General features: G+C 48.5%; 1 protein-coding gene across 1 annotated transcript; it reads left to right on the plus strand.

Moving 5' to 3' along the window:
• The first annotated feature begins 3308 nt into the window (after positions 1–3308).
• Positions 3309–17141, plus strand: SGPP2 (sphingosine-1-phosphate phosphatase 2). Its single transcript, XM_065748044.1, has 4 exons — positions 3309–3393; positions 9601–9780; positions 11597–11686; positions 15928–17141. The coding sequence occupies exons 1-4, from the start codon at positions 3376–3378 to the stop codon at positions 16465–16467; spliced, it is 828 nt and encodes a 275-aa protein (XP_065604116.1). The 5' UTR covers positions 3309–3375; the 3' UTR covers positions 16468–17141.
• Positions 17142–17510: the final 369 nt, after the last annotated feature.

Genomic DNA, 17510 nt, shown 5'->3' on the forward strand with positions numbered 1-17510 from the left:
GGTGCTTAGTATGAATAAAAAAATGCTGAAATGCTGCTAGGGCTCTGCCTGACTTTCAGACTCCTTTGTTTGCCTAAGACCCCTGAAAGCACTGTGGCTGCTTGGCCTGCAGCTCACCACAGTTCCTGCTTTTGCAGGGGCTGTCTTGCTTCTGTGTTTGGTGATGATTCAGGGCAGTGTCCCTGATAACAGTGCATCCAGCACGTGCCACTGCAGCTGTGAGCTGTGATGCCTCTGTGCTAACCAGCACAGCACACAAGCTCTTCCTGGTATTAATGGAGCTGCTCACCATTTTGTACTGTATCTTGTGACTTCAGTTTTTCTGCCCATCCCTACACAGGAATTGCAGGCTCTTTTCTTGTGCCTTAACTTTGGTGGCATCTCTACATCTTGTGTAAAATCCTTTAAGTGAGAAGAACTGCAATGCATTAATTAGGAGCTTTGGGAGGGGAATTTCTAATCTTCTGTCGAGCTATTCTATTGCAAATAAAGTCATGTAGTGACCACAGAAACTAGTTGTGCACATCTCCTGAAAGACTCACAGAGATTGAGAGCTGAGAACAAAGCGCTGGTTAATGGTGTCTCTGGGTCAGGCTCTGTAGCACTGGTCCCTGGAGCAGGCTGTGGATAAGCAGTGCCTCTGTAATTCTTACATGAGAGATCCTACGGGGCTGGGGAGGAAGGTGCTGGTGTCTTTGTGCAGTTCTTTCCTTCAGTCCAGGCAGTTGGCTACAGGAGTTGCTCCTGTGCAGGTTCTTCAGGCAGACAGTTCGTTTAAGGACACTGCGCACACCCAGTGCATCACTTTTAATTTGAGCAGTTGATTTCAAAGTAGATAGAGGTGATGAGAAGGGTAGTTTGTGTGGAAATATCCATCTTCTGCGTCTGGGAATGCCGTGGCTCATCATATTTCCTTTTGAAATGATCCTAAAATTCTAGCTTTCCCCACAGCCTTAATTACTGACCCTGTAAAGCAAAGGCAATGTCTGCAGGGCTGACTCATCACAAGGCTCGGGGTTATGGAGGAGAGCTAGTTATAAACCAGAGATGCAATACAGCTGTGAGTGTTAGAAGATGCTAAGCATTCACACAAACTAACTGCAGTGGCATTTTCCTGCACAGAGGTTAGAACAGGAATCGAAAGGGAACGTAATTTGTGAAACACAATCATCTTTGCTTTCTTTGGAGGTAAAGAACCTCAGCAGCAGCGTTAGCTGGCTGCTGGCTTTGGCTCTGGTATTCGTGGAACTGAGCAGGGACCTCTCGGGCCAGTGCCTGAAGGAACTTGTGGTGGGCTTTCCACATCTACAATGCCTTAGGATCATAATGATTGCAGTCCTCTGTTCTGTTGTTTTTGTTATTTTTTTCTTTAACTACCATCCTTTATCTGAAAGCAAGTGGAGCAGTTCTGGGCTCCCTCTCCTGCCTAACATCTCTGGTACTGCCATGTGTCACAGATGCTTGCATCTCATGCCTGACCCTATTCAGAGCTGCTGGTGTAGTATTTAAAAAACAAAGTTAAACTAACAAGTGGTAGATCATTTACGATGGAGAAGAAGAATGAAAATGGTTCTTAAAACTCGTGGAAGGATTTGGCCCTTCTTCCTCCCTTGAAATATTTTTAGCTCCAGATTTCTCTTAGAACCTGAACAATGGTTTTTTATTTCCCCCCTCCCAGAAGAGATAACTATAATGAGAATGTTTTATACCTCACCCCACGAGGTTTCAGGTATGGAAGAATTACTGCAGGGATATGCCTGATGGTCTTTGATCTGAAGCGTGCAACTCCTGGTATGCTGGAGGTGGGTGCTTAATTGAGGTATTAGTGCTGTCAGAAGAAAGCTCTCTTTTGGGGCACATGAGAATGACCAGATAAGGCTCAATGATCTCAGGCAGAAGCCTCACAGTCGCTAATTGCTCTGGGGGTGTTTTCTAAGTGGTGTTTGAGGCTTGAGACTTGGAGGCTGAGTGCTCTGTAGCTCAGCCATCGCATGCTGCTAAATTTACTTAGAGTGGTGCCAGTAACTAATCTGTGACCTCTATTACTAATACATGGGGGAACGCTCCTGTAACCTGAGTACTTCAAAAGCGTGGACTCATCTTTTCTGTTTATTGATGCAAAAATCAATTTGATTTCTTTTTTTTTCCTGAGATAGGTGAATGGATGTAACCTTCTTCCATCTTCCTTTTTATGTTTTCATGCAGTTGGCTTCATCTCCATATGGAAGGCCGGCTAAGGGACTGGAACTTCTCATTGCTCTTAAAATTAGTTACAAGTGAACGTCTAGACTCCTTAGACAATTCTCACACTCTAGCACGTGGGATGAGAATTTCTCTCTGCTAGATTGGGCTCACAAGTGTGACAGTTTAAGTTTGAGAGAAGCTTACATCAAAGCTGAGTCTTACCCAGCACAGCACGCCTTTGCTGAAATTTTTGTGCTCCTTCTTCACTCCTCATCCGTTGGATGTTCTTTCAGCCCCTATTTACAGCCAAATTCCATTTTTTATTTTACTGTGGGAAAGATGAAGAGAGATGAGTCTGGTTCTTCTGCCTCCCAAACTATAACTCTTCTTCATATTTCCTTTGTTTCCAGAAGTATTTCTAGAAAACCTGACTCGTTTTCTGCTGCATTAGCAGGGCAGGAGCAGGCTGCTTGACAGCCCCACAGTCCCAACCCTCAGCAGAGCAGCTCGTGTCCCTGGTGCTGCAGGTAGCAGTGGGGCCTTGGCTCCAGCCAGCTGCCTGCTGCTTTTCAGAAGAGAGAGAACCAAGGTAGCAGGGACTGTAAGTAGATTTCTGACTGATCTAATGAGGCAAACTTTTAAACAAAATAGTTCTATAATTCCACAGTACTTGTTTTGTCTTGATACATGTTTCTAGTGAAACCAGTGGTAGTTTTTTTTATCTACAGATGTAGAAACTTCCACATTAAGGCATCGATACCCTTCCATCACATACAGATAGCTTCCTTGGAGCAAAGGCTGATCTGATCTGACGACAGCCTCGGTCAATGTGACTGCTGTCCTTTACTAGTTCTGATGGATTTCTGATCTACAGGAAGTGTAACTGAGCTATTGCTGTGGTCTCTGAGTGTAAAAACTGAACTTTTTTCTTGAGATCCACTATAGCAAATTAATTGATTTAAGGACTGGAAACTGTAATGTATGAAACATCCAAGGGATTTCACCAACTTGCTAACTCACTGAAGCTTTCTAAAATCCTCTCATTTTCAGGGCTGTGTACAGAAGTATGTTGTGAAGAACTATTTCTACTATTACTTATTCAAGTTTTCAGCTGCTTTGGGTGAAGAGATCTTCTATATCACTTTCCTCCCATTTATCTACTGGAACATCGATCACTCTGTGTCTAGAAGGATGATAATCATTTGGTCTGTAAGTATTTTGTTTGCTTATTTATGTGGGTACTTCTTAATTCTGTAGTTGTGGAGAGTGAATTTTTAAGAGTAAGAATAACCTTTCAAACAAAGCATTATTTATATGGATTTCATATGGTCCAGCACAGGCATTTCTGAGTTTTGCTGCTGGTAATGGGTGTTTGTGTGCATGGAACAGGAATTGCAATGACTGGCAGAGGAGGAGCTGGTTTGTGCAGCATCTGTGTCTGCTGTGTCTTGGATTGATTTATTTTTTTATCCCAACAACTTGCTGAGCACTTTTTGGTAGGGTTTGAACAGTTGGTAAAATGCTTCCTTTCCAACATATCATGGTCTGCTAGGGGTGGACGTTTCTTATGCAAGGAAGTCTTTCTCCCTAGTTATTTCTGCATAGGCTGCTCTTGCAGTTGTGGCTCATTTGAAATTGAGGAATATGAGGAAGGGGACATGTAGGCTGCAGCTGAATGAGGACAGTGCTGCTGCAATTCCTTAAAAAAAATAATCAAAACAAAGCCAAGAAAAGCTGCTGCCACCACCAGAAAAACTCACAAACAAGACACAGGCACACAACACGTTCTCTGAAAACTAAGGCTTTAAGGCATTGCTTTTTGTTAATGCTGGAGCATTCTCAAATGAACATGCTTCAGTGCTGCTTCAGTCTTCACAAATGCAGTTTAAGAGATCCAAAGTGTATTTCTGTTCTGGCACTGAAAACCAGCAGATAATTGGGCACTTGGTTCTCCTGCGCAGAGGTTCTGTTGCTGGCATTGCTCATCCTGGTATTTATCAGATCTTTAACCAGACGCAATCCTTTCAGAACAGAGAAGGGCGGTAGGAAGTATCTCTGGTAGATGATGGACCCTGAAGGTATGGTTGTCAATCCACTTTGATTTAAGAAATTGAAACTTAATGAAAACATGAATGCGATGCCTAGCTCTTTTTCTTTACAACAAAGCTTGTCCTTGACCATGTCAATTCTGGTTAATAATATTCTCTCTTTTGTCCAAATAACATGATTAGAAATAATAAAAACAATTTGAATTGGGTCATGCGCTTAAAATGCATCCAGTCTTCGGTAGAAAGCATCTGCTTTTCTGTGCCAGTAACCCTAGTCAATACATTTTTATAAAGAGAACATGAAAAATAACTTGTGGATGAAATGGAGAAGTAGGTGGACACTTAGTAATTAGAGCTGGGTTTTGGCCAGGACTACACCTACTTCATCTGGAAGTGTGCCACAGCAAATGATAATTGGTAGTCTCTGCCTTCTGCTTTTGCATATCGCTCAAAAAAATGACTTCTCAGAGCTGGCTGCATACCTCTGAAGGTTTGCCTTGCCTTTACCCAGCAAGGAGTCTGCCTGAGTACTGGCCAGTGCTAGCCTGGCTTAGTTAGAGTATACAAGAGTCCAGTGTTATTTTCCCAGTTCCTGAAGGAGTTGTGGAACTGAATTTTTGTAATGAAGGGGGGGATAAGTATACAGAGTTGTGACAATTTTGGAAATGTGTTAGTATGACATAGCAGTATAGATGTAGGCTTTGCATTAATGTTGTGGCAGGCTCGGCTGAGTGCTTACTTGCTTCCGAGAAGGAGTAAGCATTCATGGTTTTACTGGGGGGTCTGTGTGTGTCTGAGACTTCGGTCGTGTGTGTGCCATCAGGAATGGCTGCACTGCAGGGGAAGTGCCAAGGTGTTCAGTGTGATCAGTCGGTACTTCTCATCTTACCTGGGAGCTTTAATGACAGAACGGGGGTCGCACGCTGTTTTGAGGAGTCTTTCCTTAAGTATCAGAAATATTAATCCTGTTTCTGAGCTCTTCACAACATCTCTGCTATAGCTTCTGCAGAGCCAGTCACCCATGGTGGAGAAGAGAAGGATAAATTCCAGCTGGAGCAGAGCCAGGGGTGGCTGTTTCTGAGCAGAAACTGAGAGCTAAGTCCTAACCAAATGAAGTCAGAGAGACTGATGCTGGTGGGAATGCTAAGGGAAGCAAAGAGCTTCTTAGTATAGAAATACAGAAGCAGAAACAGATGTGTGGAGGATAGCCATGAATAAGCCGAAGTTTTGAAGTCCAAGAGTGGAGTTCACAGCTGTAGAAGGGAGAAGGGCAGTAAGAAAGATTATGGAAGGAGTATTTCAGCAGCAGTAAGGGACCAGTCTTGGTGCTCTGGCTGTGTTTTCGAGCCCTATGTCTTCCAAACAAGCTGCTTATGTCTTTGGCTTAAGCATGCAGTTCTGCAAAACGTGGGGTGCAGTTTCCTCCAGATGTTTTGGGAGCTTAAACCATATGTGATGCTTGGGATCTTCTCCTTGGGATGTGCACATGGTGTTTCCAGGCACAGGAGGAGATGGGTGCATGATGCCTTGCTGCAAGGTGCTGGGCAGGCAGCCTGGTGTCAGCCCTTTGAAGGGAGTACTCTTTGACCTGGCTTTGGTGCCCAGGGTTCTTTCTGCTTCCATCAGGAGGTACAGAGGTGGAAAACAACTTGAAATAAACCAGCTCTCAGATGTGCTTTATGTTTTCACATAGCTTAAAAGGTGAAAATGTTGTGCTTTTTTCTAATTTTCCACGGTGTGTGTAAAGTGAAGTGTACCCACACCTCTTCCAAGCCTATAAAACTGTGATTTGTGTAATATAAATAACAGCCGGCCGGCGTGGACTTTGTAGGGGCGGGTTTGGCAGTGCGGTGCGATAAGTGGTGCTGGGTGTGGGGTGGGCCAGGATGGGGCCCTGGGCCTGGCTTCTCACTGGCTGCCTGGAGACAGCCTTCCCGAGGTGATATGACTCTGGGATGGGGGCATGCTGAGCTTTGAACTCAGAGCAATCAGCACTGTGATAACCAGCAGGGATCTGCCTGTGCTCCCAGTGCCACAGTGCTGTGCAAGCTGAATGCTTGGCCACTTTGAAAAGTTGTTTTTGCAGCAACCTTTGCTTTTATTGTTTCTTCTGCCCTAACAGAAGTCAGTAGTTGTGCTTTTGCAGCATCTCTCCAAGATGAGCTCCTGACAGCTGATCATATAATGCACCTGCCCAGAATGTCAGCCTTCAGAAGCACTGTGTGATGCTGTACAGGAAGCCATGGGGCTTCTCCAGCCTGGTCCATCCCTGTGCCCTGTTCTGCTCGACCTCTGTGCCCTGAGGAAGTGCCTGTCTTGGAAGTGGTGGGTGGCAGCCCAGGGGGTGTGGGGCAGCAGGATGCAGCTCTGTCTCCAGCCCAGGGCCTAACCTGGCTCAGCTGCAGTGCAGTGTCTCAGAGGAGCACCAAGCTCCCTGAGGGACACTGCATGCCCTTTTCTTCAGGTGCAGGATGTGGAGATGAGATGCTGTGAATGGTACTGGCCTGAGGCTTGGCTTAATTCCTCTGTGCTGAGTCAAGGTGACTTCTCCATCAACATCCTGGAGGAGAACTGGCGCTTCCAGGATGCAGGCTCTGCTTCTGCTTGGCCGATCTCCCACAAATGCCAGCTTATTTTTAGCTTATCCCTAGTTGTTTTTTTTTTTTCTCCCTCTGGTGCTCCTGATGTGTTCTGTCACTCCTATCAGCATACCAAGATTGTGATAAAAACAAAAGCAAACTCATTTTCAAGCTGTAGCACCTAGGAAGTTGATATGATGCTTCAGAGCTGGGCTATGGAGTTGCTATTTCCAAACTGCAGCAGTGGGTTCAGAGTCAGGCTGGTGCAGCGCAAGTCTCGGGGAAGAAGGCAGTGATGCTTTCTTACCCCACATCTTCTCTAGAATTTCATCTATACCTTTCAATAATGCAGCCAGGGAGGCTGTACAATCACAGGTTTAAAACAAATCTGTTCTGGCTCACTGTGGTTAGACCAAGTGTTAGCGTGCAAAGAGCAGAACCAGCCTGACTGCCCCCTGGCTGCATGGTGGGAGCCTCCCTGCTGGGCTGCGTGGCAGCCAGGCCTGTGCCATGTGCCCAGAGCTGCCACAGCAGTCAGAGCCCACTTGGTGAGCCTGGGACCAAGGGTGGGAGGGAGTGCATCTGTTGGATGGAGCACATATGGCTCAGGGCAGGCTTGCAGGAAATCCTCAGGTGAAGGTTACAGAGGTGGTTGTGCTGCTATAGTGACTGCTAATGATGTTCACGCAGTAAATGTTAATGCTGCTGACCAACAGTGGCTTTGAAGCCTTGCCTTTCCTCTCTGGATACTGCTGCCCTTGGGTCATGCTGTGTTTCTGTATTGCTCCAAGCATCATGGAGACCCCCCAGGAGGGGAACAAGGGTGTCCAGCAAGGAGGAAGGCTGTAGCTAAGTGCCTTTCTAATGCTTCTTGAGTCTCAGCTGAATTCCCATGTGGTTTTTTTTGTAGCTATCTGTAGTTAATTATGTCCTATGCAGTATGACATGTTTTTGATGATTGCTTTAGTAATGGAAAAGTCTCCAGGTTCAGACGAAGTTTCCCACACAAAGACAAGTACTTATTAACGTGCAAATTAGAGTTATTTATACTGAAGAGACCTGCAGATGGCTTTCCCCCAGAAGTGCAGTAAGTCCCGTGGGTCTGCGTGGGGCGTGGAACAGCTGGCACTGGAGATGCATGCAGAGCAGCACACAGCTGTGGTGTGGCACTCTGGGTAGGCAGAAACCTCAGTGAGATGGGGGAGAAGTGAATAGCATGAAGAAGTGGCTTGCCTCAAGGTTTCTTTTGTAGTCCCAGGCCTTCAAGACAGCAAACAGTGTCTGAGTACCATCTGTCTCTAGTTCTGGAAATGCATAACGGTGCTGGTGGTCAGTAGTCTGGAACTGGGGTGATTTCTACTCATTATGGATATGTTCTGGGGACATTGAAAGGTTTTTGATGTCATGCAAATAAGTAATTCAAGTCAAGTGTTGTACGGGAAGCTTAGCTTTGTGTTTATTGTGTCCCCATGCTCATCTCTCCCTGCTTCCACTGCCACGATGCTTGTGATTTGCAGTGTTTGTTACAAGAGAGCTCGTCTGTTAGGCTGAAAAAAGTTGCTGCAAGTTGCTTGCCTTCGTTCCTGAAACTGTTGGAGAATAAATGCAAAACGACAGAGAAATAAGGTGGGGAAATCTTACATAAGAGAGAATGTACCATCAGCTGAGAGAGGTGCATGCTGTCAGTGGAAAATGAGAGCTGCAGTGGAGCATGGGCCAGATGTACCCTGCTGTGTGATGCTGTGCTGGGAGCCACTTTGTCCATGTGACACCTGGAATGCAAGGACCTCCCTGAGCAACAGGCAGTGTGGGGTGGGGGTCCATGCTATTTCATGGTAGCCTCAACATTTTACCTTCTGTTTGGGAGAGGGATTTGCTTTCTACCCTGACATTTAATTGGCCTCCAAAGATCTGCCCACATCCATTTAGAAACAAGTGGCATTAACCAAATAAACACATCTGGTGGTTTCTCTGAGAGGTTGTTTCCTTCCACTGTGAGCAGCCTGGGATGGCACTGGGTATGGCACTGTGCCCCACAGCCCAGCAGCAGCCAGACATGCCCCTGGTGGCATGCTGGTGTGCAGCTCACGTGGTGAGGAGCAGAGGCAGAGCAGCAGGCATTTCTCTGCAGCTGGGGCTGCCTGGCAGCACAGGGCTCAGTGTGTGCTCTGCTGCAATCAGGAGGGTGAAGGAACAGGACATTTTGGCTTTGTTGTGGTTCAGATTTGTGAACCCTGAACCCCAGTGTCCTTTCAACTTGAAAGCATTTTTGAAATGACTGCTGGGAGAGAGGGACACAGCATGGCTGTAGTGGGCATGGCCACAGATGGGCCTGTTGCTGTTCTACCACAGCACAGGAGGGATGGCATTTTAAGAGCTCTCCTTTCCTATTGGAAGTGTCACAAGCAGAACAGCGAGCTGTCCTGCTTCCCCAAGACAATGACTGAGGTGCCTGCTTGTTTTGCAGGAGGGGGGTTACAAGAGAGAGTCCAGAAACTTTAACTCCACAGTGTGGAGCCATCCATCCGTCTCACACCATCCTGCACTGCTGTTTCTCATCAGCAAAACCTGCCTTTAGTCCCAGTTCTGATCAAGTTACTGTTGTGTGTCATAAAACTGTTGCTCCCTCCACTGACCAGGTTAATGGAAAATCCTTTAATAATTCAGGGGACAAACTCTGCTCTTGGATGGTGGATTTTGCAGCAGTAAAGCTCAGAGCCACAGTTCTGGGGTGGCAGGGTGGGAATTCCCTTTGCTAGCTGACAGCCTGTGGTGTTTTGTCTCCCCAGATTGTGATGTACATAGGGCAGGTCTCCAAGGACATCCTCAAGTGGCCGCGGCCGCTCTCACCACCTGTCGTCAAGCTGGAGATGCGGGCGGATGCAGAATATGGGATGCCTTCTACCCATGCCATGGCAGCTACTGCCATCTCCTTCTCCTTTTTCATCACAACCATGAACCAGTACAAGGTAGGGGCTAAAAAAAATTATCAAAAATTGTCAGCAAATCTGAGGTCGTTACCTCTTCCAGAAGAGCTCTCTATTTGTTTGCAGTGATGCATACTTTTTCCTGTTGTTATCCATAGCCAGCTGGTAATGGGTACCAAATTTTGTTGGAGATCTCATTCCTTTAGCACAGACCCAGCTCAGCGTTGCTTGGAGGCTGTCGCTTTCTTGGTGACACAGTTCCCTTAGTGTCACCTCTTTTTTGTCTGATGCAGAAGAAGCATTCTTGGAAATCCCGTCACTTGCATTAGCATGTAACATAGCTCAAAAGCCTGTTCACTGCAGAAGCAGCATTGGTTTTGCTGCATTGCTACTGTAGGCTGCCTGGGGAGATCCCATAATAATTATTTCCCCCAAACCTTCATCCTTCTGCCTACCTAAAAAGGCTTGTTTCCTGGAAACCTATTGCTCCGTGGTGATTCTGATCTTGTTTTGTGAATCCTAGCAAGCATTTCTTGTGTTCAGCAATAACCATGTCCTGGCTGCAGCATATTTAAGCATGTTTCTCATCCTCCTCAAGTAAATTTCAAAGATAGACCCATATAATAAGTCCAGAGGACTTGTGGCCTGGTTGGGGTCCTCTCTGTGACACCCTGCACCATCCCACCATTTGTGCAGGGACACCCACTCCTACGGCACACTGACATTCACCAAAGCTGACTTTGCTCAGGGTTGCTGTGGTGCAGCTCAGGAGATGCAGCAACACTGAGTTCTTTATTAGAAAGAGCCCCGTCTCTTTGGGCATTGTTGTTGCTCAGGGTGATGGGTGAGAAGCAAGGATGTACACATGTCCTGCAGTGGGCTGGGCCTCTGTTGTAAAAGCAGCACGGTCCCTCTGCTTTGTTGTGTTGCAGTAAAATTGCAAGGGGACAGCTGGGGTAAGGAGCCACGCTGCCACCCCCTTTGGTCCAAAAGCCTTGGTCAGCAGTGCTTTCTCCTTCTCCTCGGCTGATCAGCTTGGGGTGGGACTTACAGCTCTTCCCAGGCTGTTCAGTACCTGTCGGAGACATCCATGGGACAATAAAGCTGCTGTAAAATAATTTAATGGTTTAATTGGCCTCTATTAAGAAGGAACAATCTGCCAGTACTTCACAGAGCTGCTCTCGTCATCAGTTACTGGGTTGGCCTGGCTCTACTGCCTGCTGGAGAGGGAGCATGGGGTGTAGCTGCACTGAGGGCTCTGAGGAGCAGAACACAGGGCTGTGTGAGTTGGGAGCAGCACCCACGTGGAGCTGGGATGGCTGGGCCAGGGGCACGTCTGCAGCAGCACGACGTGGTGAGGTGCCAGACTCCTGGGAGAAGCTGTCAGAGTGGAAGAATTCATTCCACTTTTTTTTTTCTTCAGAAAACTATCCTGTAGAGAATTAAATGAATCCATGGGGCTTCTTTTCAGTGGAGCCTTAAGAAGGGTTTTGAAAGAAAGGAGTAAGTCTTATGTGTTCAGCTTATTCATAAACTCATAGAATAGCTTGGGTTGGAAGGGACCTTAAAGATCACCTAGTTCTGACCCATGGCCAGGGTGGCCAGTTATTCTTCTTTACCAAATGTGATTTATTTTTAAAAATACAGTAATTTATTTCAGTGATTCCCTCCTTGCCAGTAGGCACCTCAGGGAGAGAGCGCTATGTAAATCCACCTTCCCCAGCAGATGACTGAGCCTCACCTGTCAGAGCACGGCCCCCTGGCTGTGTGGTGGCTGCAGCCTGACACCAGTTCCTGCTGCTGCACATTGTTCAAGTGCGTGATGGTGTAACACGTGCATTTGTTTTTCCTTTTGCAGTACCCGTTCGAGCTGGGCCTGATGGCAGCGTTCGTGTTCTCCACGCTGGTGTGCCTCAGCAGGCTGTACACAGGGATGCACACGGTGCTGGTGAGGCTGTGTTCCATGTCCCCTCTGTGTCCCCTCCTTCTGCAGCATGGGCATGGCCATGCCCTTCACAGAGGGTACGCGTGCCATGCCCGTGCTGAGGCTGTGCCTTCCAAGGCTGCCATGAGGAAACCCTTGGGCTACTGCTGTTGGGATCTGAAGGGAATCATGAACACAGCTGGGGAACCCACTGCTGTGTGTGGGTTTGAGAGCCGAGCGAGGTTGGTGTGGGATGCGAATTGTCGCTCTGTATTTTGAAATGTTAATTGCAAGGAATGCACTTGAGCAACCAATGTGGCTCCACACTTGTGCAAGGCCCTGCGTCAGCAGGAAGCGACTGGGAGCTGTGGGGGTGGTGGGCAGGGCACCCTGGGGGACACACGTCTCCTTGGGCTGGGCTGCAGAATGGTGTTACAGTCAGCTGCCAGGGTCAGGCTGGAGGAAATCGAGCCTACAGGGCTGAGAGAAGCTGACTTGCTGTACAGAAATACCACAGTGCTGCAGGATGAGCTGGATGGTCACAGTTTTGGGGTGTCTGCAATGCTGTGAGAGCTGACCTTGGGGTAACTCATGCCACTTGCAGCTAATGGGGTATGTCACTGCCCTGTCATGTGAGGCTGTCAGAGTGTGACCCCGTTCTGCTGTGTGAATGCAGCCAGCAGCTCCCACCAGCTGGAGATGTGAGACTTGGTGAGTGCGTGTGAAGAAATAGTGCATTTTTTTGTGACCAATAATGGTGCTGTAATAAGGGGAATTGATAAGTGTAAGAAAGAGGGCCCTTGTGCGATGGAGGTTGTCTATAAAATATAGCCTGACCTTCCCGCCGGGCCTGGTGGATCAAAACAATATCTTAAATCTCATCTGGAGACATCCTTTCTTCACCAGTGACCTTAAGTCAATCAGTAAAAATTCCTGGCATATTTCCCTTTCTGTTCCATTATAATGAAAGATGCCTCTAAATTTAGATGGATTTTTAGGGTGAAGAAGAAAAAGTCTTTTGTGCCGTTGACCCTATTAAAAAGGGCTTTAAAATAAGTAAATAAAAAAACGCTCCCTCATGTCACTAGGAGAAACGTGGTCTTGGAGGCCACATGTCCCTCCTGGGTTCTCCAACGTTCCCTGTAGGTGGAGGAGCAGAGCAGAGGCAGGGTGTGCATCTGCAGGTGCAGGGAGTGCAAATGAGGATTACCTGGAATATAAATATTTAGAGTCATTTTTCTGTCTCGGTGCTGTGAGCCTGTCAGAGTCATCTGGTGCTGGGGCCAATGAGTGCTGGCTCCTCTGAGTGAGCAGTGTCCCAGCTCAATGTGTGACTGTGCTCAGAAGCACTTTGAATGCTTTGGTGAGATAACTGGGGGAGTATTTTGGAGTGCCACCTTGTTTGGGTGCAGGTTTGATGTCCTGGGGGTTTGTACTGGTGCCTGTAGCGCCAACGTGCATCTTCATTTTAGTGGCAGGCATAGGGCGGGCCTTCCAAAAGCCAGGCTGCATGCGTTTGTACTCCTAAAAATAAAATGCTGTGAACAGAGAAGCAGCCCGGTGGTGGGACCCCATGTGCTGGTAGAAAGGGACTCTTCAGGCAGCGAAGCAAAACAACAGCTTTCCAGCTCAGATCTGCAGGCACTGGGTCAGTCCTGCCCAGCCCAAGTGGAGAGGTGCCATGCTGTGTGTGGCTGCACCCGGCAAGAAGGGGAAGGCTCCAAGCGTCACCACCTCAGGCAGCATTTACACCTGCCCTAATTTGAGAATTCCTTTGTAATTTCAGGTCACAATTAGAGGAGAGGCTGAGCTGCTCGCACAGCCAGATGGGCAGGGGCTGTGTCTCTTGCCAGCCCTGGCAGTGTCCTGCCACAGGGTGAAGTTGGGTCCCCTCAACACATGTCATGGAGATGCCAGAAAAGCTCTTTTTCCTTCAGAAATGGCAGAATGGCATGGGTTGGTAGGGAGTCCCAAGAGCCTAAGCCTGTGTCCTGGGGGACGACTGTATAAAGCAGTGCTCTGCTAGGTTTTGGATGCACAGCCCTATCTGTAAAAGTTTTCTGGCCATGCAGGCACAGCTCAGCACCATTGAGAAAGCTGTAATCAGGTCCCCGAGCTGGGGGTGTCTGTGTGCAGGCTGTGCCCCGGTGCACGTTTTCTTGCTTAAAGCAAATCATGCTTTGGAGCTGTTGCCTGGTAGTTGTCAAGAGCTGAAGTTTGGCTGTGCCCGAGTAATGCATTTACCAGAAAGCCATTAAATATTTGTTGTGAACAAGTCCCCTCATTCTGGCATAACTAGAAATTAAGTTCTTATAAATAATTCATGTTAGACTGTGACCAAGCATAGAAGTAGTCAACTGTCATGACTTGCTGAAAAAGATACGATCTTGGGAGCAGGACGCTGCTGTATGTGATTAACTACAGTGTTTGCAGTGAATGTCATGGTTGCAGTACAAATTTTGCTGCGTCTTGAGCAGTATCTGGGATGGCACACTGACTCTTCTTACACTGCTTTCGTACAGAAAGCCACTGTTTTGGGCAAGCTTTTGTCTGTGTTCTCAGTGCTGTTTGTAACAACAGTCAATTTCTCAAAACATCTGATTTGCCTCTGTTAATAAATCAGGTTTTAACCATGGGCACGCCTCAGGCGCCTGAATGCAGCCGGATTTTGGAGGCTCAGGCAACAACTTTCACCCTGCCCTGCTCCTGCCTGGAGGTGCCCTGTGCTTCGTGTTCCTGGCAGCCATCTGCAGCACAGGAGGGCACCTCTCCATGCAATGTGGGCTATTCAACGGATGGGATGAATTACTTGTAGGATTATGGGAAGGGTTTGTGCTAATGCAGCTTCACTTAGTGTCTTCCCTGGGATGAAGCTGTGTGTCTGTCTCTTCCACTGAAGTTATGTATGGACAGTGGCCATAAAGTGTGAGAGGAGGGGAGGGGATTAGGACAGTTCTTCTTGTCATGTTCAACATCTTATCACTGACTTGGATGAAGGGATGGAGTGTAACCCTCAGCAAATTTACTGATGATAATAAAGCTGGGAGGTGGCTGACACATCAAAAGGCAGTGCTGTCATTCAATGAGACCTGGACAGGCTGGTGAGTTGGGAGGAGAGAAACCTGATAATGATGATGCCCTTAACAAGGGAAAGAGTAGGGTTCTACACCTAGGGAGGAATAACCACACGTATCAGCACAAGCTGGGGGCTGAGCTGCTGGAAAGGAGCTCTGCAGAGGAGGACCTGGGTGTCTTGGTGGACAACGGGCTGGCTGTGAGCCAGCAGTGTGCACTGGTGGTCAAGAAGACCAGTGGTGTCCTGGGCTGCATTAGAGAGAGCATGGCCAGCAGGGCAGGGGAGGTGATCTCTGCTCTGCCCTGGTGAGGCCTCACTGCAGTGCTGTGCTCAGTTCTGGGCTCCTTAGTTCAAGAAGACAGGAATCTCCTAGAGAGAGTCCAGTAGAAGGCTGCAAAGGTGACTGGGGCCTGGAGCATCTCCTGCACAGGGAAGGGCTGAGAGCCCTGGGACTGTTCAGCCTGGGAAAGAGAAGGCTGAGGGGGCTATAAATGTATAGTGGGTGGAAGTCAAGTGGGTGGGGCAGGCTCTTTTCAGTGATGCCAAGTGACAGAATGGGCACAAAATGGAACACAGGAAGTTCCTTGTGAGTATATAGAAGAACTTCTGTACTTTGAAGGTGATAGGGCATGGAAACAAGCTGTCCAGAGAGGTGGTGGAGTCTCCTTCTCTGGAAATATTAATAATGCATGCGGCTGCCTGCCTGTGTGACCTGCTGAAGCAAGGGGTTGGACTTCGTCATCTCCAGAGGTTTCTTCCAACCCCTATGGTTCTGTGGCCTCACTTTTCTGGGAAAAAATTGATCAGCAGATGCATTCCTATTTCTAGAGCTAAAGCTGGGTTGTGTTTTATTTAGTGCAGGTCTTGGATTTTCACTGTGAGTGTGCAGCACCAGTAGTGATGGTATCTTGACAATTGGGCGGTGACGTGTTCTGTTTTCCAGAGGTTCCTTCCTGCTCTTGTTGCTTTCGCTCTGGCCTTGCAGCCCAGGGTGAGGCAAGCTGCCTTTATGCTATGGGAAAGCCTGATGGTCACGGGGGGCTGCACTGCTGAGCTAGGAAGTAGGCAGCAACTTGCTGCTGGGAGCCACTGAACACTGGTAGGGAAGAAATGAGAGCAGAAGGTGTCAGTGCCTTACAGCCAGCTGAGGAGCTCTGTTTTGCAGTGTTTCACCACCATCTCCCTGCAGGATGTGATCGGCGGGGCACTGATCTCGGCAGCGCTGCTGGTGCTCCTGTACCCTGTGTGGGATAGCATCGACCACGTGCTGCTGACCAGCCCCTTCTGCCCACTGCTGTCCATCGCTGTGCCCCTCCTGCTGTGCTACAACTACCCTAAGCTGGACTACTACAGCCCTACCCGTGGAGACACCACCACCATCCTCGGGGCTGGGGCCGGAGCGACTGTGGGGTTTTGGTTAAACCACCAGTACGTGGCATCTGCCTATGTCAGCAGAAACATGGGATTTTCTCACATCACCAGTACCGTGGTGGTGCTCATGCTGGCCAGGTTCTTTGTAGGGCTCCTCGTTATCCTACTGACGCGGCAGCTGATGAAGAATGTGGTCCTGCGTGTGCTTTGCTACTGCTACACGTTCCCCATTGCTGACCTGGATGCCCGGAGGAGGCTGGAAGTGGAAGTGCCGTATAAGTTTGTAACGTACTCATCAGTGGGCTTCACTGCTACCGTCATCGTGCCGCTGCTGCATGAGCTGCTGGGGCTGATTTGAGCCTGGGGTCTCTCCTTGACAAGTAGCTCATGGCACCACCATTTCAGAGAGAAGTTGTTCAGGGTTTGAACTTGATCAAAAAGGGTTTGTTGCCTTTCTGCACTGGCCCAAAACACCCAGTTCTGAAAACTGGGAAGGACTCACTGTTCCCAAATAACTTTGAGTTAGAAATCATTGATCCCACCACATCCCTTAAGTGACCCATGGCCTCGGTGACTGAGTGTGATGAGCACAGCACACCACTGCGTCCTCATGAGCCAGTAGTGCTATGAGCAGAAAAAAAACAAGAAAAATCCAGCCCCACACACAGAGTGATTTCTAACCACTCTCTCTCTCATCCTAACCGAAAGATCCTTTCCCTGTACGGAGGAGCAGAGTGGTGGCAGCGGTGAGGCTCATGGTGGTGCTGCTGGTGTCCGTGCAGGGGCTGGCGGGCAGACCCTCACCCTGCAGTGAGAGATGATGCTGAGCTGTTGCTCTTCCACACGTCATGCAGTGCTGTACAAAGCTGTCGAATAGCATTAGCAGTGTTCATAGGCACACCATCGCTGTGCTGCTCAGGCTGCTTATTTAACGGTGCGTACTTGCTCCAGGACCAACGAGCTGCTGAGGAATACAGCGGTGAGTGCGGTCTGCCGGGCTGAGAGAGCATAGTGCTGCACCGCAGAGCTCGGGCTGGGCCTACAGGCCTTCCCTGCCTGCACAGCTCCATGCTCACTGCTGCGACAAAGATTGACTCGGGGGTGAGATGCTTTGCCATCTGTTGGCTGCCTGTGCTCACAGCTGACCAGCTGGGGCACTTGAAAGAGCCGTGTGATTTCAGACACGGTCGGTGAGCTCCAGAAGAAGCACAGGCAGAAACGTTAGCAGTTTGTCGACTTGTCCGGGCTGCGGTTCAACTGTTTTAAATCAGAGCGTGCGGGCACATCTGTCTCCACATGTGCGCACAAAGAGCTGAGGTGGATTTGCTCCCACGTTGCTGTGGCCACCAAAGCTGCTCCGTGCCCTCCTGGTGCTGCCGGGCACAGCACGGTGGGGGCACC

Source organism: Cyrtonyx montezumae, unplaced genomic scaffold, assembly GCF_038088225.1.
Source record: "Cyrtonyx montezumae isolate F1298 unplaced genomic scaffold, pur_monq_1.0 scaffold_5, whole genome shotgun sequence".
NCBI classification, from domain to species: Eukaryota; Metazoa; Chordata; class Aves; order Galliformes; family Odontophoridae; genus Cyrtonyx; species Cyrtonyx montezumae.